General features: G+C 55.2%; 2 protein-coding genes across 5 annotated transcripts in view; both read left to right on the top strand.

Annotated features, from left to right (window-relative positions):
• The window catches only part of Mpnd (MPN domain containing), a 69,869-nt gene that overhangs the window by 31,006 nt on the left and 13,325 nt on the right, over nucleotides 1-25,538 (top strand). The window lies entirely within an intron of this gene.
• Nucleotides 1,841-25,435, top strand: Chaf1a (chromatin assembly factor 1 subunit A). 4 transcript variants are annotated; one of them, XM_063229177.1, is made up of 16 exons: nucleotides 1,841-2,087; nucleotides 2,628-2,752; nucleotides 4,978-5,028; nucleotides 7,498-8,339; nucleotides 17,398-17,454; nucleotides 18,549-18,751; nucleotides 19,314-19,374; nucleotides 19,537-19,605; nucleotides 20,576-20,802; nucleotides 21,055-21,259; nucleotides 21,342-21,422; nucleotides 21,610-21,702; nucleotides 22,037-22,292; nucleotides 22,757-23,232; nucleotides 24,465-24,549; nucleotides 24,738-25,435. In XM_063229177.1, the coding sequence occupies exons 3-16, from the start codon at nucleotides 4,980-4,982 to the stop codon at nucleotides 24,863-24,865; spliced, it is 2,832 nt and encodes a 943-aa protein (XP_063085247.1). In that variant the 5' UTR covers nucleotides 1,841-2,087; nucleotides 2,628-2,752; nucleotides 4,978-4,979; the 3' UTR covers nucleotides 24,866-25,435. The 4 variants fall into 4 exon arrangements, with proteins under 4 accessions (XP_063085247.1, XP_063085246.1, XP_063085245.1 ...); XM_063229176.1 differs by lacking the exon at nucleotides 2,628-2,752 and having other exon boundaries at nucleotides 1,876-2,087; nucleotides 21,345-21,422; XM_063229175.1 differs by lacking the exon at nucleotides 2,628-2,752 and having other exon boundaries at nucleotides 1,876-2,087.

Raw genomic sequence — 25,538 nt, 5'->3', positions numbered from 1 at the left:
TGCCTGTGGGAATTTGTGCTCAGCTCTCTGGTTTTGCACTTTCACCCTAGCCTTGCCTCCATCTTTTGTGCATATAAAGGAGCCTACTTGGAATGTCACCTCCCCCAGGAAGTCTCTTTAAGTTGATTCATTATTGATATGAATTTTTGTATCAACTTGCTGATAAAAATGTATTGAATGGCCAGGTGTGGTGGTGCATGGCTATAATCCCAGCACTCAGGAGGCTGAGGAAGGAGGATCACAGGGAGTTGATTACAATGAAGATGCTGAGAACTTCAGTGTTGAAACTGCTGATGAGACTGCGAGAAGCTTCCAAACACCTCAACAAAAGGAAGTGGACAATATCAAAGGGTTGCTAAGAACACCCCAAGATACTGATGCAGCCATTATGAATAATTTGAAAAGGCTTCCCATGCAATTCTGATATGCTCAACTGAGTTTATAAAGTCCCAGTGTGAAAAAAATAAAAATAAAATCCCAGTATGTCAGAAAAGGAAAGCACCCTCATGGTTCAGACAGAGGAACTAAGGCCTTGAGTAATGGCCGGATTTGTCCAAAGTGATGTCTCTGAATTTTCTGGGTTTCAACTTGTTCCTCAACCAATTTTACTGATTACTCAGTTTACCTCAAAACTATTGTGAACTTGAAGTAGATTCCAATTTTTTTCTCATTACCTCCTCTTCTGAGATGTTACATTGGTGCCAAACATTTATTTTTTATTTTTTCCAAAAAAAAAAAAAAATGGATCTCCCTATGCAGTTCAGGCTGGCCTCAAACTCAAGGCGATCCTCCTGACTCCTAGGATTACAGGTGTGGGTCACCACACTCAACCAGAAAACCTATTTTAAAACTCACAACCTGACACTGGAGGTTTCTATTCTTCTATGTGAGCCTCTTTATTTTCTGGTGTGTGGATGGAACCCAGATCTTGGTACAAGGTTGGAAATCATTGCTTAACCAAGGTAAACACCTAGCTTTATGTGAGACTTTTCTGTGTTTGTGTGTGTGAGAGAGAGAGACTTTTAATTTGCATCATCTATACAGTTCAGTCAAATGATATTCATGCATTCATTCTGATGAGTTTCTAAAATGTATCTGTTCCGGACAAATATTGGTAAGGCTAATCCAGACCACTTGGCAAGAGCTTGTTTCAAAATAAAAAGGGTTGGCGTGAAGTTCAGTGGGAAAATGCCTGTGGGCTCAAGTCTACCACAAAACAAATTAATTACTAGTTAATGAACAAAACTAGTCAAGTAGCACTAATAAACACAGCTGTTTTCGAGGAAAAAAGTGCTACAAGCACTTGATCATACTGCAGGTGAAAGAGAAAAAAGGCTTCTGAAAAAAGAAAAGGATCTTAAAGTTAGTAGAAATCAGGCAGAAAAAAAACTACTTGCTGAGGGCAGTCCTGCAAAACTGAGCATTAAAGCAGAAACATTCATTCATTCCCTCTAAATATGCTTGTTGCATGCCAAATGTTTTTACAACTCCACGCAGATACTATTATATTATTCGTATACAAAATAACATAATTTTTATTGCAGTCCTTACGTTTAACAATTTAAGATAAACTCAAAACTTCAGTCCTCTAAATCGATTTCTGGTTGTCAATAGCTTCGCTCATGACGTATTCTGCCCCGCCCTCCTCCCATAGAGTTAGCCAATAGTAGTGCTTAGTTCTCAGTTTGACATTGGCTCTACCCAATCGTAGAATTTCTCTCGCCAACCAACGAATGGTCGCCGGAATAGAGCCCCGCCTCTCCCCTACCCGCGGGAATACCCTACCCAAGGGTGGAAAGGAAACCACGACTCTCGCGAGGATGCTCCCGGCGCTCCTCTCTTCCCGAGGTGAGCCGTCACGTGACGCAAATTCGCCCAATCAGCGTGCGGGCTGCGGGAGTCGCCGCGGTTCCCGCCAAGTACGAGCGCGGCGGTCGCGGCAACCTGGCGCGGGCGGGAGGGCTAGCAGCAGCGGCCGCCGGAGCTGAGCCCTCACCTCCGCCGTCTCAGGGGAGCTCGAGCTGCCTCCCGAGAGATGCTGGAGGAGCCGGAGTGTGCGGCGCCGGGCGCCAGGGGTTCGGCCCCAGGTGGGTTAGAGCCCGCGCTGAGGGGAAGGGGCGACGCGGCCTGTGCGGGTCGGTGCGGCGGGGTTGGGGGTGGACGCGCCTCTGCGCCCCGGGCTGGGCGATCGGTCCCTAGGGCCTTGAGATCCCTATTAGGGGCCCTTCCACCCAAAGAGCGCCCTCTTTGACGTTATTGTTGCCGCCGAGATCATGTATTTATACATGTTTTGCCTTTCCTTGGCGCTTAAGCATCAGTTCATCTTTCTAGGGCGCCCTGGGGGTGGTGAGTGACGGCTCAGTGTAGCCGAAAGGGGAAACTGAGGTGCAGAGAGGCAAAAGGGCCAGCTTCGGATGCCCCGGGTGCATCTGTATCCCCTAAGCAAGTTGGACCTTACAGCAAGTGGGAAAACCGAGGCACAGGGAAACCGAAATCGCTGCCCATTCGGTTAAGGGCAAGGCCAGGGAAGAGGTTTGTGTGGTGGGAATTGCCCAGGAGCTGGGACTCGCGAGTTCTGGGTAGCGTGTGATATATAAAGCGCCTTTCTGCTCCGTGTTCCTTGGAAGGAATCTTTGTAGCGTTGTAGCACGCCCCCAGAAACGTGGGGCGGGGAACCGAGGAAACCCTGACCGCCTGGCTGGCCTGTTTGACTCCACGTTGAAACCCCCGCTCCCGGCACAGTGTTTGGCAGGTACCAGGCGCCGATAAACGTGTGTTGGTCTGATTAATTAGGGGCTGGAAAGGAACATCGAATTGTCTAGTTCCAGGCTGCTCAGCCTCAGCACTATTGATGTGCCATCCTGTTAGGGTGCCGAAGAGCGTTGTGGCCTCTACCCATTCCAGGCTAGGAGCAACCCCTTCTCTACAATTGTGATAACAAAAAATGACCCCCAGGGGTGTCACCTAGGAGACAGGATCATCCCACCCTGCTTGGTGAACCATTGCTCCTTGGGCTGGGGAAATAGCTCAGGGATGGAGCCCTTACCTAGCTTATGTGAGGCCATGTGTTCCATCCCCAGTACCACACAGCCGAGAGAGAGGAGAGATTGGGAGAGCCCTTGCACAATCTGATTTTGGGATTTCAGTGACATACGATTAATATAAATAAAATCAGGAGGACTGACTCATGGAGCTGTGACCCTTTTTATTTAATTAAGTCAAAATATTTATAGTTTAAAAAAACTAAAAGCCAAATACTGCTTGTCACCACCATATCAGTAAAAAAGAACCGGATGTTTTAATGCTAAGTATAATTAGGAAGAATGTAACCCAGAATAAAGAGCAGTTGGTAATGCTACACACACACACAAGTGCCAGGGCATATATGCCTTGGAATGGTCCGGATTCTTGGATGGGGTTCCATTTTATTATCCACCCAAAGGTTGCTTCTGGGTACAACTGGTGTTTCTTACCCAAAAATCAAGAATCAGAGAGATGCAAATCATGGTGGTTGTCCTGAAAATAAATCTTAGTGGCTAAAAATTATGTATTATTCATTTGAGGAGGGGGAAAAAATCGAGGTAACTTTTCTTGTTTTCCAGGTGTAAGTGGGAGTTAGAAAGTGGGTGGGTAGTTTCAGTGGTGGACAGCTGAGTTTTTGGGGGCTTTTTGTGTTTGTTTGTTTTGGTTTTTTACAAAGCCCTGGTCTGGGGGCTGGGGATTTAGCTCAGCGGCATAAGCGCCTGCCTTGCAAGCAGGCAGTCGTGAGTTCAATCCCCGGTACCGATAAAAAAATGAAAAAGACACACACAAAAAAAAGGCCCTGGTCTGATGTAGCTTTTACAAAATATATGTAGTTTCCCCAAAATAACTAAACTAGCTTTTTAATCTTTTTTTTTTTGGTCTTTTTCTTTTTTATCAGTACCGGGGATTGAACTCACGACTGCCTGCTTTCAAGGCAGGCGCTTATGACGCTGAGCTAAATCCCCAGCCCCTAAACTAGCTTTTTCTAAGCCACGTCGCCTAGCAGATGTGAGCATCTACAGTTAACCTATTTAAACGTATCTATCCGTAGCTTTTGTTCTATTTATGTCCGTTCTGTGTCAACTTTATTGTTAGATGATTTTCTTGATTTTTGACGTTATTCTTGTTGCCGGAAGATAGTCTCGCTCATGTCTTGCCAACACTTCAGCTCCTGCCTGCCGAGCTCAGAGTGCCTTCCACTGTGTTTCCTTCACAAAGGAATCCTTTCCTAATTTGCCACCTCTGGTGGGGGTCAAGGGGTGGGGTGGAGGAGTTTACTTCAGGGTTACATTTACCGTAGAATAGATGATCCGATGTTTTCTTTCATCTCTACCTTTCCTGGTCTGCGTTTGTTTTCCCGGTTACTTGTCCATCGGCTTCCCCCCAAGCTATGTGCTGGGTGTACAGCACCAGTCCCTGCTGTGACCCAGCTGGCCTTCTGTGTGGAGAGAGACATCATCATAAAACTTTCCATCAACAGAACTCTTTATTTTCACAAAGAACATAAAGATATAACCAGGGCAAGGGCTGGGGATTTAGCTCAGCGGCATAAGCGCCTGACTTGCAAGCAGGCAGTCATGAGTTCGATCCCCAGTACCGATAAAAAGGAAAAAGACCAAAAAAAATAAATAAATAAATAAAATAAAGATATAACCAGGGCAGAATTTCTCAGTATAGTCACTTGGGGAATGGTAATTCTTCATCGGGGAGCCTGACCTGGGTGTTTGAGAATGTTTAGGAGTAACGCTGGCCTCTAACAGATAGACTTGAAGAGCATCTTGGTCCCTGCAACTCCAGACAACAACAAAATAGGCCTCTATCCACTGCCAAATGCCTCTGGTAGCCAGGGCAGAATTACCACTGCTGGCCACCTTGAACAGACTTGGTGCTGTATATATTCGCTGGCTTTTTTCCAACACTTAGTAACTTATTCATGGATGTTTTTATTTGCAGCCATGGAGTGTAAAGACAGACCAAGCTTTCCTGTGAAGAAACTGATACAAGGTAACGCTGGCCAGGGGAATGGTTATCTTGCACTATTAGACCTCTGGAGAGGAGAATAACAATTCATCTTTTTGCAGATACCTTACTCCAAAGTGTTTGGGGCCAGTAGGGTTAGGGATTTTGGATGATTCCTTTTTTAGTAGGGAGTGGTACAGGGATCATACCCATGACTTTCCAGTTGCCAGGCAGGTGCTTTGGCCACTGAGCTAAATCCCCAGCCTGCAGATATTTTCTCACTTTGGAATATTTACATATATGTGATGAACTGTCTTTTGTTTTTCAGTTTTTTGGTTTTTGAGACAAGGCCTCGCTCAGCAGTTCAGGCTACCCAAGAACTCACTTTGTAACCCAGGCTGGTCTAGAACTTGCAGTGACCCTCCCGCCTCAGCCTCCTGAGTGCTGGGATGACAGCTGTGCAGCAGCATGCCTGTGTTCTGTTTTCTTGGTGGTGGGGGTGGGGGAGTACTGGGAATTAAACCCGGGGCCTTTGCACTGAGCTACCCTCCCAGCTCTTTTTAATTACTTTTTGGAGACAGGAGCTCCCTAAGTTGCCCAGGCTGGGCTCAAACGTGTGATTCTCCCGACTCAGCTCCAAGAAAGTGTGGGATAACAGGTGTTCCTCGCCAGGCCTGCCTTTGGGAATCCCTTTTTTGTGTAGTATCGTTCCCCCGGGTTTCTAGTCCAAAGGTTCCCACCTCTAGAGCAGCATCTTTCTACCTCAGCTCCATGAGTGTTTTGTGCCTTTTTTTCTCCCTTCCAGGATGCTGTCCTGAGTCCTGCAGGAAATTTTGCAGCATCCTTGTCCTCTTCCCACCAGGGGCAAGTCGTGACACCCACAAATGTCTGCACACATTGTCTGCCCTCCGTGGCTGGAGGACAGAGCGGCTCCAGTTGTAAACTCTTCTCATACGGGAAAACTATTGTCCCCAAATCCACTTCACCCAGATTTCATCTGCAGTCCTTAACAACGGTGTCCTATGAAAAAACTGGTTTCCAGTTTTAAAAGTGGGCAGTTGGCCTCTGGTGGGCAGTCTGCCTCCTCCTGGGGTGACTGCTAGCACGTTGGATGTTGGGGAATCCCATGCTGCAGGTCTCCACCCAGAAGGGACAGAAGGACAGAGGGGTAGAGCCCAAGGACACCCTCGTTTTACACAGAGTATAAGCGGGAGGGCGACGGCCCAGCCTGGGCAATTTAGTGAGACTTGGTGTGAAAGAAGAGGCAGGGTGTGGAGCTCAGTGTAAAGGCCCTGGGGTCGCTCTCTTGCCCAGAAAAGAAAGGGAATAGTTTGTTTTGTTCTCTTTTTTTTGTCTGTTATACAATCTCATGAAATCGTAAGAGGTAACTTGGCCTTAAAGTGAATGTGAGGTCCTCCGAGTTCATTCACTGGAATTCCTCACTGCTTAGCGTTGTGGACTGTTTATTCCCAGCCCAAACCTAGCAGGTGCTGGGAGAAAGGTGTCTGCAATAAATTTGACAGCTGGGGCCGAAAAGAAAAGTCTTTCTGCCCCTGGGCGGGTGTATTTCCCTTTGAGAACCAGCTGTCGATCCCTTCCAGTGGGATTTCCCCCATGTGAGCAAATCTGGAGGTGCACACCTGCAGTCCCGGGGCTCTGCAAGGCTAAGGCGAGCTGATCTCAGATTCAGCCCCAGTCTGGAAAGCTTAACAACTTAGCAAAACACTGTCTCGAAGTAAAAAAGACACAGATGTAACTCGGTGTGAAGGCCCCTAGGTTCACTCTCCAGCACTGAAAAAAACCAATCAATTAATTAATTAGTTTGGGATTTGAACTGGATCTTGATGCGATAGGAAAATCTCCTTTAAAATTCTACCAGTATCCCCACTAAAAGTGTGTCAGAGTTTTTGGTTTTTATGTCTTTTTGTTTGTTTCCTTTATTTGCGTTTTGGTTTTTTGAGACAGGGCATAGTCATATAGTTCAGATTGGACTTGAACTCATGGGGCTCCCCCTGCCTCAGCCTCCCGAGTGCTGGATGGCAGACATGTGCCTCCATGCCTGGCTGATTCTGGGTTTTAACCAGGATGCTGGAAAAATGTAGACTGAAAACACAGCTAGTCCTTTTTCGGGCTGGGGATTGAACCCAGGGTCTCACCCGAGCCAGGCAGCCTGCTCTGTCCCTGAGCTAGAGCCCAGCGCTGCCAGCATCTTTAGTTCATGGACTGCACTGAGCATGCAGCCAGGGCCTTCACACAGTTCCATCCCCAGCCAGCCTCTTTTGTTCTGAAACAGTCTGGCTAGGGTGTCCACTCAGACCTGTCATCCTCCTGCCTCAGCCTCCAAGAGGGCTAGGATTACAGGAGTAAACCATCGTGTCCAGCTCTGTTTTAAAACTGAGTCCCCTCCCAGAGCCAGCAAGGCCGCTGGTTCCCAGGCACGCTCGCACACAGGGTACTGAGTCCTGACGGAGTGCCGCTCCACAGTGGGAACACAGCCTGTTCTGTCCATTTCAGCCCGTCTGCCCTTCAAGCGTTTGAATGTTGTCCACAAGGAGAAAGCCACGGATGAGTCGGACGACAGAATGGCCCAGGGGACCTCGGTGGCAGAAAACGTCGCCACTCTGAAAGCCTCTTTGGACATCCTGGAGAATGACTGTCCCGTGGATTCTGAGCAGGACTTCACCCCGAAACTCATCAATGGGAAGGGTCCCTTAGATAGCTTCCTCAGCAGTGAGGTCAAAAGTGGCCTCGGCCAGCACATGGTCACCATCGATTTGACGGAGGACTCGAACGAGCAGCCAGAGAGGACTGTGACCCCCGGGCCTCTCAGCACCAGCGCCTCCCTGCCCAGGGAGGCCGTCAATGGGCTCGGAGAGGAGGCTGCAGAGAAGGGACCCTTGAAGGTCATTCACAGTGACAAGTTGGGGCTTCCTGAAGAGACCCTTTCAGACATTCCTTGCCAAACAGAGGAGGAGCTTGGGGGCTCAGGTGGCCCAGACGGGCAGGGCTGCCCCACGCTGCCCAGCTGCGCGAGTGTGTGCCCCCAGGTGGGGCGGGACGCCTGGAGCCACGCCAGCAGCCTCCTGTTTAAAGGCAAGGTGCCTGTGGTGGTCTTGCAGGACATCCTGGCCGCAAAGCCTCCCTGTGCCGCGTCTCCTCCCGCGACACCTCTGGACAAGAGTGGGACATCGGAGAGCGAGCTGTTGGAATCGTGTCCCGAGGAGGACTCTGTCCTTAGCCATTCGTCATCCCCGAGCTCGAGCTCTTCTCCTGTCACCTCGCCCGAGGGCCCGAGCACTCCTGAGGAGCCACAGGGGGGCATCAGGCCCTCCCCTGCCCCCACACCCGTCGGCAGAGTAAGTACGCCCCGCGGGAGCCAGGGCTGCGGCCGGTGAGTGGGACCGCGGACTCGGCCTCTGGAAGGTCAGAAGCCTGCAGGCTTGGGTCCTTACAGATCAGGGCTGGCCGGGGCTGTCTGCAGGAGGTCGGCTGTCGCCGGAGATTTGAGTTTGCTGGCCTTGGGCTCATGTATAAGTAGTGGTGACTTCAGCTCAGCCATTCTGGTGATCCTCACTTCACACCTGAGCTTCGTTTCCTGTCTCTTCCTCTAGTTCCAGTATAGATCCCCTGGTGGGGGGCTGGAAAGGGGTCACCAGTGGCCAGTGAAGGGACAGCAAGACGTCCGATGGGGCATCCTATGGAGACAGCTGCCGGCAGAACAGCCGTCACCTGAGAAAGTGAACAGCAGTTAGGTGTGGCGGTGCTGACCTGCCATCCGAGCTGTCAGGGAGGCTGAGGCAGGAGGGCTGGGACTCCACCCCAGGCCGGGCAGTTCAAACTTTAAAGAGCACTAATTCCCAGTACTGCAAAAAAACCAAAACCATAACAAAAATAAATACCTGTCATCCCAGCCGCTCTGGGAGGCGGAGGCAGAAGAATTGCAAGTTCAGGCCCGGGATGGCCAAGTTAGTGACTTAGCAAGAGCCTGTCTGAAAACAAAAGGGGCCGGGATGCAGCTCAGCGTGAAAACCCTGGGTTCAGTCCTCGGTGCGGTGAAACAGGAGAAAAGTGTCTTTTGCACTTGGAGCATCTCATCCCAAACGCTTGGGATCACAGCTGTCTTAGGTTGCATTTTGGAAATAGTTCCTCTACGTGGTGAGGTATCATAGGGGTTATTGGACACAACGTTCACTTGCTTCTTTGTGTGCTTTTGTTTTCTGGGTGTGGAACTCGGGGTCTTGCGCATGCCAGGCCCAGGCCTGCCTGTGCACCATGCACTCCTGGCCTGCAGGTGACGTTCCTGCCTGTGCACCGTGCACTCCTGGCCTGCAGGTGACGTTCCTGCCTGTGCACCGTGCACTCCTGGCCTGCAGGTGACGTTGCTCTTCTCTGTCTTCATGCTTCTCTGTGTTGACTCGGGTCTGTCACCTTAGAACAGCCTGTGCTTGGGCTTTAGGGTGTCTCGGTGACATGCTTTGCCTTTTTGGTTCTTAATCACTCACACCTTGGGTCTGCTGGGTACAGACTATGCAAATCACTCCAGTTAGTCAAGGTGGTGCGTGCCTGGAACCCCAGCACGCGGGAGGGTTGCTGTACGTTCAGGGTCAGCCTGAACTGCAGAGGACACCTGTCTCAAACCTAAAAAGGCCTGATGCAGTGGCACATGCCTGTAATCCCAGCACTCGGGAGGCTGAGGCAGAAGGATCAGCTGCAAGTTTGAGGCCACCTGGGCTATAAAGTGAGTTCAAAGCCAGCCCGCTGGAGAAACTGAGTTAAAATCAATACTCAGAAGTTGAAAAGAAAGATCAATATGAAAAGATCTTTATATGATAAAAAAAAGCCAGTCCAAACTTCATAGTGAAACCCTGCCTCAAAAAGACCCCCCAAAATAGATGAAAAAAAACCTAATAAATAAGTCCATATTCCCCAAATCTATTGCTTGATTTGGTGGGTTAGTGTTTGATCTTTATGTAAAGTTGGGTATGGGGTAGATTGTTAAGTCTTGACTACTTAATTTAAACTGAATTTTGATGTCAAAAGGACTATTTTATTGTGTTATTTTTGCAGTACTGCGGGGGCCCTGGGGCCGGTGCCTGCCGGACAAGTGTGCCCTTAGCCTTCTCTGGTTTTGGTACCAGGACTGGAACTCGTGACCTGACACTGGCCAGGCAGGCGCTGTGTCCTGAGCTGTATCTCCAGCTTTTTTAAACGTTTCTGAGTGACCCATTTCTTCTTTTCCCCGGCGCCCGTTATTGGTTACGGCACTGAACAGTTTTCGTCATTTCCCTCCCCGTCCGTCCGTCCGTCCGTCCGTCCGTCCCCCCGTCCGTCCCCTCTTGCCTTCCTCAGTCCCGCTTTCCTTTCGGGGGAGGAGTCAGTGCGTGCACTATCTTCTGCTCACATCAGCGTCTCATCATGCTTACACCTTCTTTCTCTTTTTTTCCTTTTGGTTCTCTTCCTGTCTTCTAGTGATCGTTTCTTTTCTTCATTTTTGCCACTTTTTTAGCTTCTGCATAATAGGGGAAACATGCTCACTATTGCTTAGCTGAGTTCAGTCAATACCTTCTGTGTCCTCCAGGTCCGTCGTTTTCCTGCAGATGACTACATTTATTCTCCCTGTGGTGAACAGTAGTCCACAGTGTAATGTGTCCCACATTTTTCTCTGTCCCTACGTTAGACACCTGGGCTGGTTCGCATCTTGGCCATTTGAAACCGCTGCTGCGGCAGATGTGGCTGAGCAGGGCCGTGTGCTTTGCTGACCTGGATTCCTTCGGTCGATACCAGGGCGTGGCATGGCTTGGCCATGCGGTAGTTCTAGCAGTGGTTCATGGAGAAACTTCCACACTGCTTCCACAGCAGCTGCGCTAATCTGTAACTCACATTCCCCGCAGCAGGAGAGGGGGTTGTTACCCCACACATACACATCTTTGCCAGCATTTATTCATTTATTGTTGTTCTCTGTATCCCGTTGTTTGTTTTTGAGACAGAGCCTTGCTGTGCAGTTACGGCTATCCTTGAGCTCACTGTGTAGCCTAGGCTGCTCGAGAACTTGCAGCAACCCTCCTGCCTCACCCTCTGAGCGCAGGGATTACGAGTGTGCACCGCCCTGCGTGGCCTTTTTTTTTTTTTTTTTTTGTCTTGGCAAGGTCTTGCTATATAGACCAGGGTGGCCTTGAACTCACTTATGGAGCCACACTGGCCTTGCATTTGTGGCAGTCCTCCTGCCTCAGGGTCCCCGGTCCTGGAATTACAGATGTACAGCACCGAGCCCATCTTGCTTTCTATATTCTTGCTGAGTGTGTGTGTGTGTGTATGTTACTGGGGGTTTGAACCTAGGGCCTCTGCATTGAGCTATATCTCAAGCTATTCGTTATTTCTTTGGCTGGTGGTTGGTTGATGTTTTGAAACAGCATCTAGCTGCGTATCCCAGGCTGGCCTTTAATTTTGCAGTGCTTCTCTTATGTCTGATCCTCCTGCCTCAGCCTCCCAAGTGGTGGGGCTTCAGGCATGTGCCCTTATGCTGGGCTTCAGCCTTGCACTTCTTTCCTTTTTCTTTCTTTGGTACCAGGCATTGAACCATGATCTCGGGCTTGCCAGGCAGGCGTTTGTGCTACTGAGCTAAATCCCCGGCCCCAGCCTTGCTCTTTGTGCGTAGCATTGGTTTGGCTATCCAGGGTCTTCTGTGTTGTGGGGTTGTCTTTTTCTAGTACTGTGAAGACCATCATTGGTATTTTGGTGGGCATTGCATTCAATCTATAGATGTTTTTTCAACAATATTCTGCCAGTCCATGAACACAGGAGGTTTTCCATATTCTGGTATCCTCCGTTTGTTTCTTTAGTGTTCTGAAATTTTCACCGCAGACGTTCATCACCGCTTTGGATAGCAGTGATTGTTGGATGTTCGGTTTTCTCGTGTTATGGATAGAATTGCTTTCCTGACACCCTTCCCACCTGGCCCATTAGTGGTATATGGTAAGGCTGCTGGTTTTATCATGTTGATTGGTTTGTACCCGGTGAACAGCTCTATTTCTTGTTCTGGCTTTCCCCTGCTGGGGGTTGTAGGCAATAAACTAAATCAATAACTGAACTCCGCTGTGGGCAGAGGCAGAGGCAGGAGGGTTGTAAGTTCAAGGCCAACCTGGAAGACTGAATGAGACCACATAAAATGAGAGTTGACGGGGTAGCTGGAGAGCAGAGTGCGTGCTTGGCGTGAGTGAGGCCCTGGGTTCAGTCTCCAGCACTAAAGAAAAAGAACAGAAGTGAGCTGAAGTGAAGCCAGGCATCCAGGCCCATTCCTGTAAGTCCAGCATTCGGTGAATCTGGGGCAGCAGAATTGGGTTTCTAGCCCAGACTGAGCAATTTGGCCAGATCATGTCACAAATAAATAAAAGCCAGTTGGTCCTGGCTGTACAGGGCTGTCATCGCAGCACTCTGGGAGGCTGAGGCAGGAGGGTCTCAAGTGTGAGCCCAACATTGGCAACTCGGTGAGGACCTGTTTCAAAACGTAAAAAGGTCTGGGATTGTAGTTCAGTGAGAATGCCCTGGGGCCTGCAGTACTACCCTAAGTAAATAAGTCAAAATTAAAAAGGGCTTGAGGATAGAGCTGGTTGGGAGGTCCCCGGATTTAATCCTCTGTACCACCCACCCCCCCAGCATCTGCAAGAAAAAGAGCCCGGCTTTTCTTGTATATTAGTGAAGCTGACTGAAATATCCCAGCAAGGATGTAAAACCAGGGCCTTAATCTCTCCTGCTGTTGGCCTCCGTTTTCTGTACAGGGGATTGCTTGGATCTTCTTTAAAATTTAATTTTAAAGGGGATAAAACAACAATACAATGAATGACGCAGTGATGGGACAGTAGGAAGTCTGTGGTGGTCATTCTACTGCGTATTGTCATCCTCCAGATAGTTGCTCAGACTACTGGCTGTAGGCCTGCAGAGTCAGTCCAACAGTAAGGTTCCTCCCAATCAGCTGGTGCTGGAGGTGAGGGGGTGGGGCGCTTTTTTTTTCTCCCCAGCTCTGTTGGCTCACAGGCAGGGGCTTAGCTTCCTTCTGGTTCTCCCCATCCTTGCTTGCCTCTTCATTGGGCTTTTGCCACAGTTTGCAGAACTGTAGTCATGTGACCAGTAGCAGCTAATCGCAGCCAGTTAGCATGGACACAGGACTCAGGATGTTTTCAGGAAGTTGCTTTTTACCTCTGAAGCTAAATCACAGTTGAATCTTGTCATGAAGCAGTAAAACTGCTTCGAGCAACCGAGCCTGTGTACCAAGAGTAAGGAAATGTGCATTTGAGTTTTTCTTCTTCAGACCTGGGGATTGAGGCCAGGTCATCTCCCACGCTAGGCCAGGGCTGCACCGCCGAGCTAGGCGCCTGCATAGACGCGAGCATGTGAGGTGCCAGGCCTGGTGCTCAGCGCCCCCTCCAGCTCTCCAGATGCCCTGAAACGCAGACATCTTCCCCCCAGCTGAAAACTTCCTGTGTGCCCTCGGGAGATTTTGCAAACTTCCATCCCGAGGGCCCGCTTTGCTGAATTCCTCTTCCTTTTCCTTTTCTTTGTTTTGTGATACGGGGCAGTCAGTGATGGATTTGACACTCAGCTCCATCCAGCCCTGTATTACCTATTGAGACAGGGTTTCCTGGCATCACAGGTTGCCCAGGCCGTGCTCAAAGGAGATCCTCCTGCCTCTGCCTCTGGCTTCTGTTGTGTTTCCTGATTGTTTGTTTCTTCCACTGGTACCCAACTCTAAAGCCTTTCCTGCCTTGCAGGGGTGGGGGTCACTTTGGGAAGTTCTTTTGCTGTCAACTCTCTCTGCCACGGAGTGCGGTGGGGGTGGGGGTGTCTTTGTCACCTCTTTGGGGCTTACATGCTCACCCTGCATGTGATACCTAAGGAATGTGCCCTTGCAAGTTCCCGGGGTATCACTGGAACTCTCCAGGAGTGTTTGCTGTTCTGTTTTGCTTTTCTTGATTTGAATACTGGAAAGTGAGTCCTGCTGTGCTCTCCCTCCCAGGAAGCTCAGGGGCGGTCGGTCGTTTTTTTTAAGTACTCTAGGGTCTGAGCACTTTCACTTTGAAAAACAATAGTTTTAGAACAGCCTTTTCAGGTCGCCCCAGGGTGTTTAATTAGTGTGGGAGCCCTGAGCATTTCTCCAGTGTGTTTGCAATCAGGCCTGTTTTCTTGGTGACGACAAATTACTGCGTAAATGCGCAGGGATCCAGTTGTGCAGCTGGAGCCCGCCTTGCCTCTCTGCCAGATGAGCCCTGGCCTCGAGGACAGTTCCCATATCCTCGGATTACTGTCAGCTCCATCTCTGCAGGTTCCATGGCCCTGGATCGGGCATCAGAAATCCTTGGATATACTGGGATTCTGGGAGGCTGAGGCAGGAGGATCTCAAGTTTGAGGCTAGCATGGACATCTTAGAGACTCAGTGTGAGGGTCCTGGGTTCCATCCCCAGCACCACAGAAACCCAAAATCAAACCCCAAAAAATGAGAAAAAAAAAAAGCGTCAGTACTGGCCCCCCACAGACAGTGCAGCACCGCCCCTGAGTGCTCCCCCCATGCCCTCAACTTTCCAGAAGTGACCACGTTCTCCAAGGACATTTAAGGGACTGAGGTTTGGAGGATTTTGGAGTCCACTGGGGTCCTGGAAGCAAATCCCTGTGGAGCCCACGGGGCCACTTTTTCTTTCTCTCTCTCTCTTTTTTTTTTTTGTACCAGGGATTGAACTCATGACCTCATGCTTCCTAGACAGGCACTTAGGCTGTTGAGCTAAATCCCCGGCCCTCTTCTTTCGCTTTTAAGCACCGTGGTCTGCAGCAGCGTCCTCTTTGGTCTCCCCTGAGGCTGGACCTTGTGTCACCTGTCCCCCTCAGCGTCGGAGAGACCACCTAGTGACACTGTCGTGGTGTTTCCTCACCTAATGCACAACCTCTTGAGTGTCTGCTTGTCACTCAGGGGTGTCTTGGGCGCCCTTAGTGCTGGACGGGAGGAGCCTCAGTTATGATCTCTGCAGTCCTTCCTGTGTTCAGCCTGAGCCCCAAGATGACTGTCCTGTGCTCCTCTGCCCAGCCCCAGGCTGCCGGGAGCGGAGGGCTGCCCCCCGCCCCCCCCCCCCCCCCCCGGCTCACAGAAGCAGAGGCTTCCCGTTCCAGCATGGGCAGGCCACTCTGGGGTCATCTCCCACCTTGTCTCTGCCTGCTGCTCAGTGCCTGGCAGCCCGAGCGCCCCCACAGCAGCTGCTGCCTGCCCTTTGAGAAAATCAGAAGCACCCCAGCCTGAGAGGCTCCTCCAGGCTGCGTGCTGCAGTGTGGATGCCCGGCTTGCCTTCTGCGGGAGGACGAGTGTGCGGCGCTTTCCCCTGGGAGCCTGGGTCAGGCCTGGGCCACTGTGCGGGTCTGCACGCCACAGGAGAAGGAGCGCTGGACACGGGGCCTGGCTTGCGGGAGATGACATTTATCAGACCACGAAGGGCGGCCTGTGTGTGCACGCGCGTGTGTATTAGTGCCCAGAGAAGCCTTGGTGATGCTGGGCTGGGAGTAGGTGGCAGTTGGGCTGCCCGAGCTGGTTCTTGTGAGTCCAGGGCTTGCTGGTCACGTAGCCAGAGCAGCAGGTGGGCAGTCACCTCAGACTAACGGTGAGCCGGGGCCACCGGCTTGACACGGGAAATACATTCGGAGAGACAGAGGCCTCTTCCTCCCCTTAGTGAGGCCGCCCAAGGCCGGGTGCTGTCGCCACCTGCCCGGGACAGATGCAGATCTCTGCCACGTCCCCTTGGTGACAAGCCGGCTGCCAACAGCAAGTGGCAAGGCTCACCCTCCTCAAAGCAAAGGTGGCGCCTGTGAGGGGGTCCTTTGGGGTTTGGTTTCCAAGGTGAACAAGTTGCTGGGACAGTTTTGTTGACCCATGGGACCCTTTCCAGGGCTGTTGATGTCTTTGGTTTTGCTACTCAGCCTCCACCTTCTGTTTGGGCTGCCTCTGCCGGTCTAACAGGAGCCCAGAGGTGGTTCCTCCCAGCCCTGACCCCTCTTCCCATTCACCTCCGCACCTTCCATGTGGCTGGTGGGAGTCTTGGGTGACACGAGGAGGCTGGGGCCAGGGGCTCCTTGTCCATATCCCTGCTGACCTGATGGAGACTGCTGTGCCCTAGAGTATAGGGACCCTAGAGTGGCCCACCAGCCCGCCAGGTAATGTCCCAAGCTTTTTCTGTTGCCTTTTTGAGGCAGGGTCTCCCTGTGCAGTCCAGGCTGGCCTCCAACGTGCAGCGATCCTCATCCTCCTGCCTCTGCGTCTGAATGCTGGGGTTACAGGCATGTGCCAGCACCCCGGCCTGCCCCTAAACTTTTACTTTGTAGCATGGAAAGCTGAGCTGCAGCTCAGTGGTGAGTGTTTACCTGGCGTGTGCAAGGCCCTGGGTTCCATGGCCCGCACCACTTCCAGTAGGCAAGGCGTGGTGCCCCAGGGGAGAGTAGCGAGCAGAAGCCCAGCCAGACCTGAAGGCACACCGGTGCACGCACGGTGACATTTCAGACTTTGCCTGAAAAGTTAGCAGCTCCCGGCGTCAGCTCCTCCAGAGATGCCAGAGATGCCGGGAGGACCCCGGCCGCGCCCTCCACCTATGGAGCCCTCGCCCTTCAGACAGGCAGGGCTCACCTCACCTGCTGCAGGTCCCCCTGCACCCGGCAGCCCGTGGTTCTGCTTTCCGCGTTTGCCAGCTTCCCAGTAGCCCTTCCTTTCCGTGCTGCCCCACCCCTCCGCTCCCCTCTTCTCATGCACAAGTGTGTGCTCCCCAGAGAGGCTCCGTGCTCTTGCCTGAGAACACGTCTTCGGGAAGAGTTGGTGATTCTTGTTTTGCAAGCACATTCTTAGCTGGACATGGTAGTACATGTCTGCGATCCCAGCGCCCTGGGAGGCTGAGGCAGGAAGAACACAAGCTGGAGCCCAGCCTCAGCAATTGAGTGAGACCTTGTCTCGGGATAAAAATTCAAAAGTGGTATCCAAAAAAAAAAATTAAATTAAAAAAAAATTGAAAGGTTAGGGAATGCAGCTCCATCCACAGTCCCTAGGTTCAGACCACCGCTTCCCCACCACCAGCATCACAGAAAAGAAAACACATTCATAGTGGTGGCCTCTTCATCCTGTCTTCCCCTCTCCCTAGGGACTTCATCATGAGGTCCCCAGAGAAATGTGCCTGGAACAATCCATATTTAAAAGTAAAGTTTAAAGGCCAGGCGCGTGGCACAGCCTCTTACCCCAGCACTCGGGAGGCTGAGGCAGGAGGATCGTGTGAGGTCAAGACCAGCCTGAGTCCAAAGTGAGTTCAAGGCCAGCTTGGACTCCATAGGGAAAACCTGTCTCAAAAAAGACAAAAACAGTTTAATAAATACGTAAATACATGTAAATATCTTTCATTTCAGATAACCAAGAAGTGTGTCAAAGGTTCTGCCGAGAAGAACAAGCCGAAGCTGCAGAGAGTGAGACCCTTTCCTGGCCGATGGGGCGGAGGGCAGGGCGGGGAGCCTCCAGTTCTCATTTGGCTTCAGTTACAGGAACAGGCTCCCCCGAGGCTTATGTCAGTTAGACCTGTGAAATCAGGTCTGCAGATTGTGGTGTCAGGTTCTCTTGAACCTTTTTCTTTTCTTTTTTCTTGTTTTGGTTTGATTGGGGTTCCGTTTTTGTGTGTGGGAGACGACCTTGCTGTGCAGCTCAGGCTGACCTTCGCTCCTCTGTAGCCCACAGTGGCCTCAAACTTGTAGCGGTCCTTCCTCGGCTCCCTGAGTGCTGGATGACAGCGTGTGCCACCAGGCCCAACTTCTCAACCTTTCCAAGCTTTGGGTTTTGTTTTTGTTTTGTCCTGAGGATTGAACCCAAGGTCTCACTGATCTATATCCCTGGTCCTCCATTTTTTACTTCGTAAGGCTGAATATGAATTTAGGATCCTTCTGCCTCAGTCTCCCAAATAGCTGTGCTGACAAGCGTGTGTCACCACATCCAGCTACTTGTGAGCTTTAGAAGCTGTAGTGATGGTATTAGCACACTCCTGTGGTCCCAGCACTCAGGAGGCTGAGGCAGGAGCATCACTTCAAGCTCTAGGCCAGGCTCAACTACATAGCAAGACGCTGTCTCCAAAAAGAGAAGAGTACAGAAAAGGCGCAGAGCTGGCCCTGTGGCTGACAGTCCCCTGAGAGGCGGCTGGGCCCTGACTTTCCTCCGGCCCCTGCAGTCAGTAGGTGCAGGTTGCTGCGCTGCCCGGGCTGGGCTTGGATCTGCAGCCGGTTAGCCTCCGCGCCTGCCTGTGCCAGCTCTGCACTGTGTGTGTCCTGGAGCTGGAAGCCGGAGCCACTTGCTGCAGGGCTCAGCGTCACCCCGTGGCAGGGCTTCCCGGGGTTTCGGGGGCCCTCGCTCCCCACCGCGGTTTGGTTTCTGTTTCCGCACCCCAGCGCGTCCCCAGCCCCGGGTATTTCAGGCCGCCCCTGCCCCCGCCTTCTGCTCCAGGGGCTGGCGCGAGGCCCGGGGGGTCACCCGGTGGCCCGGCTCAGCGGCTCAGCTGTGCCCGCCCGCGTCCCAGGACCGAGAGCAACTGCGGGAAGAGAAGGAGAAGCTGAAGGAGGAGGTGCGGCGCGCCCGCGAGGAGGCGCGGAGGAGGAAGGAGGAGGCGCGCGAGCTGCGGGAGAAGGAGCGGCGGGAGAAGCGGGCCAAGGGCGAGCAGGAGAGGGCCGAGAAGCAGCGGCGCCGGGAGGAGCGGCGCCGGGAGCGGCAGGAGGCCCTGGAGTGAGTGTGGCCCGCACCCCGGGGACAGCAGGGGCCCCTTCCCCGGCTCCCCCGCTCCCGGCCTGGCGTCCTGTGATCGCTGCGTGCCTCGGATCCTTTATGTCTTAAGTTGCAGAATTGGACACGGAGGGCTTTGGTGTATCTGGTCCCGGGGCTCGAACTCGCAGCCTTGTGCTTGCGGGGCGCGGGCGCCGCCGAGCCCCAGCGCTCGCCCGCCAAGGGCTCACTGTGTTGGCCGTTGGTGCTGGGTGTGGAGCCCCGGCTGGGCATAGCACTGCGACTCCAGGCTTGGGGTTGTCTCTGTGGGGACCGGGGTCACTGTATGCGGCCGGCTGGGCTGCGCCCGGTGGCCCTCCTCCCACCTCAGCCTCCCCGAGCGCGGGGCGACAGACGCAGCCCCTCACACCTGGCTGTGCTGCGCGTCTGCTGTTTTCCCTTGCAAAGCGGCATAGCGCAGAGGGTCACGGCCACCGCCCAGTGCAGCCCTGGCTGCTGCGGGCTGGGCGGCCTTCGGTGCCCCAGCAAGGCGGGCAGTGGCCAACACGGGCTCTGCTGTCCCCAGGGCTAAGCTGGAGGAGAAGAGGAGGAAGGAGGAGGAGAAGCGGCTGCGCGAGGAGGAGAAGGTAGCTGGGCGCTCGCGGCAGGAGGGCGGCCCCGTCGGGCATGTCAGGCTGGCGTCCTGCTCACGCCTGCTCAGCGCCTCCGCCCGCAGGGACAGCCCTGGCCCACGCCTGGGAGACCCGGGGCAGCTCCCGGAGCTGAGTGCGCTTCTCCTCTACCCGCAGCGCATTAAGGCGGAGAAGGCCGAGATCACCCGGTTCTTCCAGAAACCAAAGACCCCGCAGGCCCCCAAGGTGAGCAGGGCGCCCTCGGGGCGGCCACCTCCCTTCCTGTGCCGGGAAGCTGTGGGAAGCCCTAGCGCTTCCATTGCTTGAAAGCCTGAAGTTCAGTATCTGGTCACTCGCTCTCTCCTGAAAGGCCTGTGTGACAGCAGTGGCGGGTTGGAAGAGGTGCCCGCTGGGGGCAGCTTGGCCCTGGCAGCATGTGCCGAGCTGCGGGAGGCCGAGGCAGGAGGGCTGCAAGGCAGAGCCCCGCCTGGGTGACCAGCGAGGGCCCCCAGGGGGTGAGGGAAGGGACGGGGGCAAGGCCCGCACCCAGGTGCCCCGATGGCCGGCGGGTCCTGGAGCGAGGCTGCTGCTGGCCCCCTGCCCCACCGGCCCTGCTCCCTGCCTCGCTCCTCGTCATGGCCCCGAGGACCCTCTTCCATCCCGTGGTGGCGTGGTTGTCGTGCTGTTGTGGCACTGGGCGTTGACCCCAGGGCCTCTGTGCCCACCTCCACCCCAGGTCTTTTGATTTGGCTCCGTGGTGTCCGAGTCAGTGTTTTCTCCAGACCAGCCTTCTCCCACCTCGGCCTCCGGCATAACTTGCCATCCGGGCTGTGCCGCCAGGCCCGCAGCTTCCTGTTTTGTCCTTTTAGGGCGCTGGCTTTCGTTGGAAGCCTCCTCGTGTCCTGGTTGTAACTGCATCCTCCTGGCTTACTTGCTAGTGCTGACTCGTAACCCGGTGGGGGTGCGTGCGTGTGTGTGGCTGGCTGTGCTGTTGCGTTCTATCGAGTTTTTGTTCCTGTCCTTTGGAGAGGAGGATGCTGAGCAGGGTCTTTGCGCACGGTCCAGCTGGCTCTGGGCTCTCCGTGTGCCCGCGTGTCCCTAAACTCCCAAGTGCGGGCTTCTAGCTGCCCATGGCCGCCATGGCTGTGGCTCTGATAGCGCCCGTGCGTCCTGCCCCTGGAAGGGCTGGCCGAGCCTCACGGGCTCCCCGTTGCAGACCCTGGCTGGCTCCTGTGGGAACTTCGCCCCCTTCGAGATCAAGGAGCACATGGTGCTGGCGCCCCAGTGCCGGGCCAGCCTGGACCAGGACCTGTGTGCGCGGCTGGACCAGCTCCTGCAGCAGCAGCGCGGCGACTTCTCCTTCCTGGAGGACCTCAGGGGCCGCCGGCCACTCCGGGCCGGGCCCACCGCACTCTGCAGCCGGGCCGCAGTCGCTGGCAACAGGTGAGGCTGATGGCGCCAGGGCTGGGCCCCGCTGCCCAGAGGGAGCCCTGGGACCGCCTTCCCCGTCCCCTGGGGACCCCGCATAGTGCACTGCTCTCGGGTCGGCCGCGGTCACAGCCCTGCTGGGTGCTGGCACCTCGGCTCTGGGGCACCTTGGGGCCTTGCCCTTTGCACGACGCTGCTCTGGGGACAGTCAGGGTCGCTGTCCTGTCAGGGTGGCCGCAGAGGTGACCGAGAGCCCTGGGGTATAAGGTGGCGGGACCCGTCCAAGCCCCGTGTGGCCCCCAGGAATGTGGTGATGATCGTGGAGAGTGGCAAGGGCGACGTGCCCGACAGGAGCAGGTTCGGCCGCATGAAGCTGCTGCAGTTCTCCGAGAACCACCGGCCGGCCTACTGGGGGACCTGGAGCAAGAAGACAGCCGTCATCCGCCCGCGGGACCCCTGGGCCCAGGACAAGGTGCGCCCCGCCTGGCCCCCGGCGCCAGCGCGGGCTCCTGTGCGCTGCCGATGGCCTCGGTGACACCCGTGTCTCCCTGCAGCAGCTCCTGGACTATGAGGTGGACAGCGACGAGGAGTGGGAAGAGGAAGAGCCCGGGGAGTCACTGTCCCACAGCGAAGGGGTACGGGCAGCTGGAGCAGACGTGTGAGCCCAGCAGCCGCTGGGCCCCCATGCACAGGAGCCCACGGGCGAGCGGTGCTGGGCCCTGATCCGGCCCGAGCCCGTCGCACCCAGGACCCCACGCGTGTGTTTTGAATGCAGTTTGGGTTCTGTGTCCCGCATGTGGTAAAGTTATCCCCTCCTTACAGGATGATGACGATGAAGTGGGGGAGGATGAAGATGAGGACGATGGCTTTTTTGTGCCCCATGGGTACCTGTCCGATGATGAAGGTGTGACCGAGGTGAGGGACAGGGCAGGCACACAGTCATCGTCCCAGTACTCCAGGAGGCTGAGGCAGGAGGGTAGCCGGTTCCAGCCCAGCCTGGGCGGTTTAGCGAGACCTTCTCTGAGCCAGGGCTGCTGGTGGGCGCCAGGAAGCCCGGCACTGGGGAGGCCGAGGCAGGAGGGTCAGAGTGCGAGGGCAGCCGGGCTTCAGTCCACACCTCACTGTCCATGCAGCGTGGGGCTGGGCTGTGGCTCATCTGTGGGTGTGGCTGACCCGACCGAGGCCTCTACAGCACTGGCAGGGCCCAGGGGAGCGGGGACCCTGAGCAGTCTCCCCACCTCTCCGCCAGGAATGTGCGGACCCGGAGAAGCACAAGGTGCGCCAGAAGCTCAAGGCCAAGGAGTGGGACGAGTTCCTGGCCAAGGGGAAGCGGGTCCGCATGCTGCAGCCCCTGTGGATCGGCTGCGTGTGGGCCGGGGGCGCGCACTGCCCGGCCGCCGACCTCCAGGTGCTGCAGCAGTTCGAGGCCTGCCTGCTGGAGGCGGCCCCCACCGAGGACAAGCCCGCGCCCAAGGCCTCCGGGCGAGAGAAGCGGGACCAGCAGAGTGAGTGGGGCCTCCGGGATGCCGTCCCAGGATACAGCACACAGTACCCCTGGGCACAGCTATGTCGCCGTGATTTTCCGAAGCAGAGGAGAAGCTAGTGGCTAAACATGGTCAGCAACATAGTGCTGCAGACCTGATTCCAGCCACTCGGGAGGCAGAGGGTGCGAGTGTGAGCCGAGCCTGAGCAACTTGGCCAGGCTGGGGGTGACGGACGCTCAGGGCAGAGCCCTGGGTTCCAGCCCGTCTCGGGGATTTGGGGGAGGTGGCTGTGCTGACATCCAGCCAGCGCTAGCCTCGCCTGCCGTGGGGCTGGAGGTACTTCTGGGGCCCACGCAGGAAGCCTCGAGGTTCACCCTGTGGGAGACCATCCTAAAAGCTCCCTGCAGCTGAAGCCCGTCACGGGCGCTCGGGTAGCCCTGCACCCATGTCTTAGCACCCCTCCCCCGTGTCCCCTGTCCCCCCAGTCTTGGCCCAGCTGCTGCCCCTGTTGCACGGCAACGTGAACGGGAGCAAGGCGATCATCCGCGAGTTCCAGGAGCACTGCCGCCGGGGCCTGCTGAGCATCGGGGAGGCCGGCAGCCCGCCCAGCCCCATGGGCCCACACACGCCCCCCGAGGACCCCGCCGCCGTGCCCTCCAAGGCCAGGCTCAAGCGCATCATCTCGGAGAACTCGGTGTACGAGAAGCGGCCCGACTTCCGCATGTGCTGGTACGTCCACCCGCAGGTGCTGCGCTGCTTCAACCAGGAGCACCTGCCCGTGCCCTGCCGCTGGAGCTACATCACCAAGGTGCCCTCGGCCCCCCGCGAGGACGGCGGGGGCAGCGGTGGCGGCAGTCCTGCCACGCCCCCCGGCCAGGGGCCGCCCGTGTCACTGAAGAGGAAGTCGGCGGGCAGCATGTGCATCACACAGTTCATGAAGAAGCGGAGGCACGAGGGCCAGGTGAGCCTCGGCCCGGGTGCGGGCGAGGGGGTGGGAGCAGGGGCTGGGGAGCCTGTTGCGTCCCCTGCAGGGTGTCTGTGACACCTGGCACAGCCACAGCACAGCACCCAGGTAGGAGCCTGTCCGAGGGTCAGTGGCCCGGAGGGACGCACAGTGCAGGCAGGAGCCCGGTGGAGCAGGGGCCCTGCGTTCTCCAGAGGCCCTGGGGAATGCACTGTTCAGGGTCTTGGAGTGTCCTCGGGCTGTGTGACAGGCCATGCTGCCCTGCGTCCACTCCCTGGCCACAGGCCTGGCCCAGCTGCAGGTGGTAGGGTGGCACACAGACTGCAGTGTGAGTGCAGCAGAGGCCACGCGGGTGGGCACAGTCACCTCAGCCAGTCTCGTTCTGCATGTCCCAGTGCTCTGACCACTGTCCAGTTCCTTAGGGTTCTCATTCAGTGCTCCAGAGTCCAGCGCGGGGTCCTCAGGTGTTACTGACCCAGTAGGAGGCCGAGTCCCTGCTTTTGGGCATCCCCAGCACTAGCTGCGGCCAGGGTTCAGGGGCCCTGCACCCCAGGAGGGCAAGGAGCCGGTGTGCAGACCGGACCTCCCATTGTCTGTTACCCCTCTTCTAGGCAAGCAGAAGGCAGATTTGGGGGCCACAGCGCTGGCCCAAGTGTCATGCACACTAGGCAAGCACTCGGGAGGAGCCTGCGGCCCTCTCCTCCCTCAGCCTTGGCCATCACCAAGGGGCCCGGCCAGCCTGAGCAGATGGGTGATGGTGCCAGAGATGCTTGAGCCCTGCCGAGTGCTCAGCTATTTACAGAAATGAACAGACCCAGCCAGTGTGTGGAGCAGCCCCCCAAAAGGAGAGGGTATTGGCACTGAACCCAGGACCTTCCCAGTGATCGCACCCGAGCCCTTTTCTGTGTTTTCATTTTGAAACAAGGCCATCTTAAGAAGTTGCTCACTTAGCAGCAGGGCTGGAACTTGCACCCTCCTGCCTCAGCCTCCCAGGGTGCCGCGAAGGCGATTGTGCACCACGCCTGGGTCAGTTTCTCTGTTAAGCCAAACCGGAAACCCAGAAGTCATAAATTGCTTCTGTGATGCGATGGTTAATGATGGCAGCTTTCAGAGGTCGGGGTTTCAGAGTTTACACCAGGCCGTCCAGGGTAAGGAGGGGTCACAGCACAGAGGCTATGCCTGGGGGTGCCCCCTGCCCTGCTGACAGTTTCTCTGTCCCTTTTGTGCAGCTTGGCATCGGGGACATGGATGGCTTCCAGGGGGACACGGAGGAGGAGGAAGAGGATAGCGACTGCATAATTGTGGACATCCTAGGTACTGGGAGGGAGGGTCCAGGTGAACACCTAGGAAGGGCCCTGGGGGGCACGCCTGTCACCCCGGCACTCTGGGAGGCTGAGGTGGGAGGAGTGCAGGTTTGAGCCCAGCCCTGGCCACTTAGTGACTTCAGAAGACTCTGCCTGTAAGTGCGGAGCCCCGGGAACAGCAGCTTCTGTCCCCTGCAGAGGCTCAGGACCCATGCGGAACCGTGGCTGGAGCCGAAGGTGCCTCGGCCAGCGCGGGGAAGGAGTCAGGCGAGAGGCTGAAGACGCAGGGAGACCAGTTGCTCAGGAGGCAAAAGGCGATTTATTAAAGGACTCCAAAGTTTTTATAGTGTTTCAAAACAAAGAGCAGTACAAGTCACTTCAGGACACTTTCTTGTGCATGCAGCCAAGGTAAACATGTTCCTGGGCCCAGGAGAAACTTCTTTATGTTATGAAGCTATTGCCAGGTTCGTATCAGCGCGATGCTTTGTCTAGAAGGCTGAGGTCACTGCAGGATGAGGAACTGGTTGAGGTCCAGCTTCAGTGTGTGGTTTCCCACACCCGTTCGCTGCCAGACCCCTGGTTCCTGCTCCCAACACGAAGGCACCGTGGGGGTGGGCGCCAGCGAGGCACCGCTGCCCGCCGGCCCACTGGGTGCCTGCCTCCTGCACCCCGTGGCCACCTGTATACAGAGCACTTTGTCTGCTGCATGGCCTCCCGGGCCCGCAGGAGTTGGTGGATTTCTGTGGCTGCCTGATTAGTTCTGGACATTTGTACAAATCTCCCTCCCAAAGCTGTGTATTAACCTGACCTTTAATAAAGCATTATCTCGAGGTGTGACCCGCCTGGGCCCCGGGCACGCAGGCACAGGTCGGACACGTGCATGTAAATGAACTGAACTCCTCCCGCCTGCTGTCTTCCTCCGCGCCGGGGCTTGGGGGGCACATGTGGTCTGTGTGAACAGCTCGGTACCCCGTCCTGGCTCCGCTGAGCTGGGTGGGG

This window comes from Cavia porcellus, unplaced genomic scaffold (assembly GCF_034190915.1).
Source record: "Cavia porcellus strain 051 isolate PalLab524CR breed Dunkin Hartley unplaced genomic scaffold, mCavPor4.1 scaffold_17, whole genome shotgun sequence".
In the NCBI taxonomy this organism is placed as follows: domain Eukaryota; kingdom Metazoa; phylum Chordata; class Mammalia; order Rodentia; family Caviidae; genus Cavia; species Cavia porcellus.
Note: the sequence above shows the minus strand (reverse complement) of the source record. Positions and strands in the feature narration are given on the sequence as shown.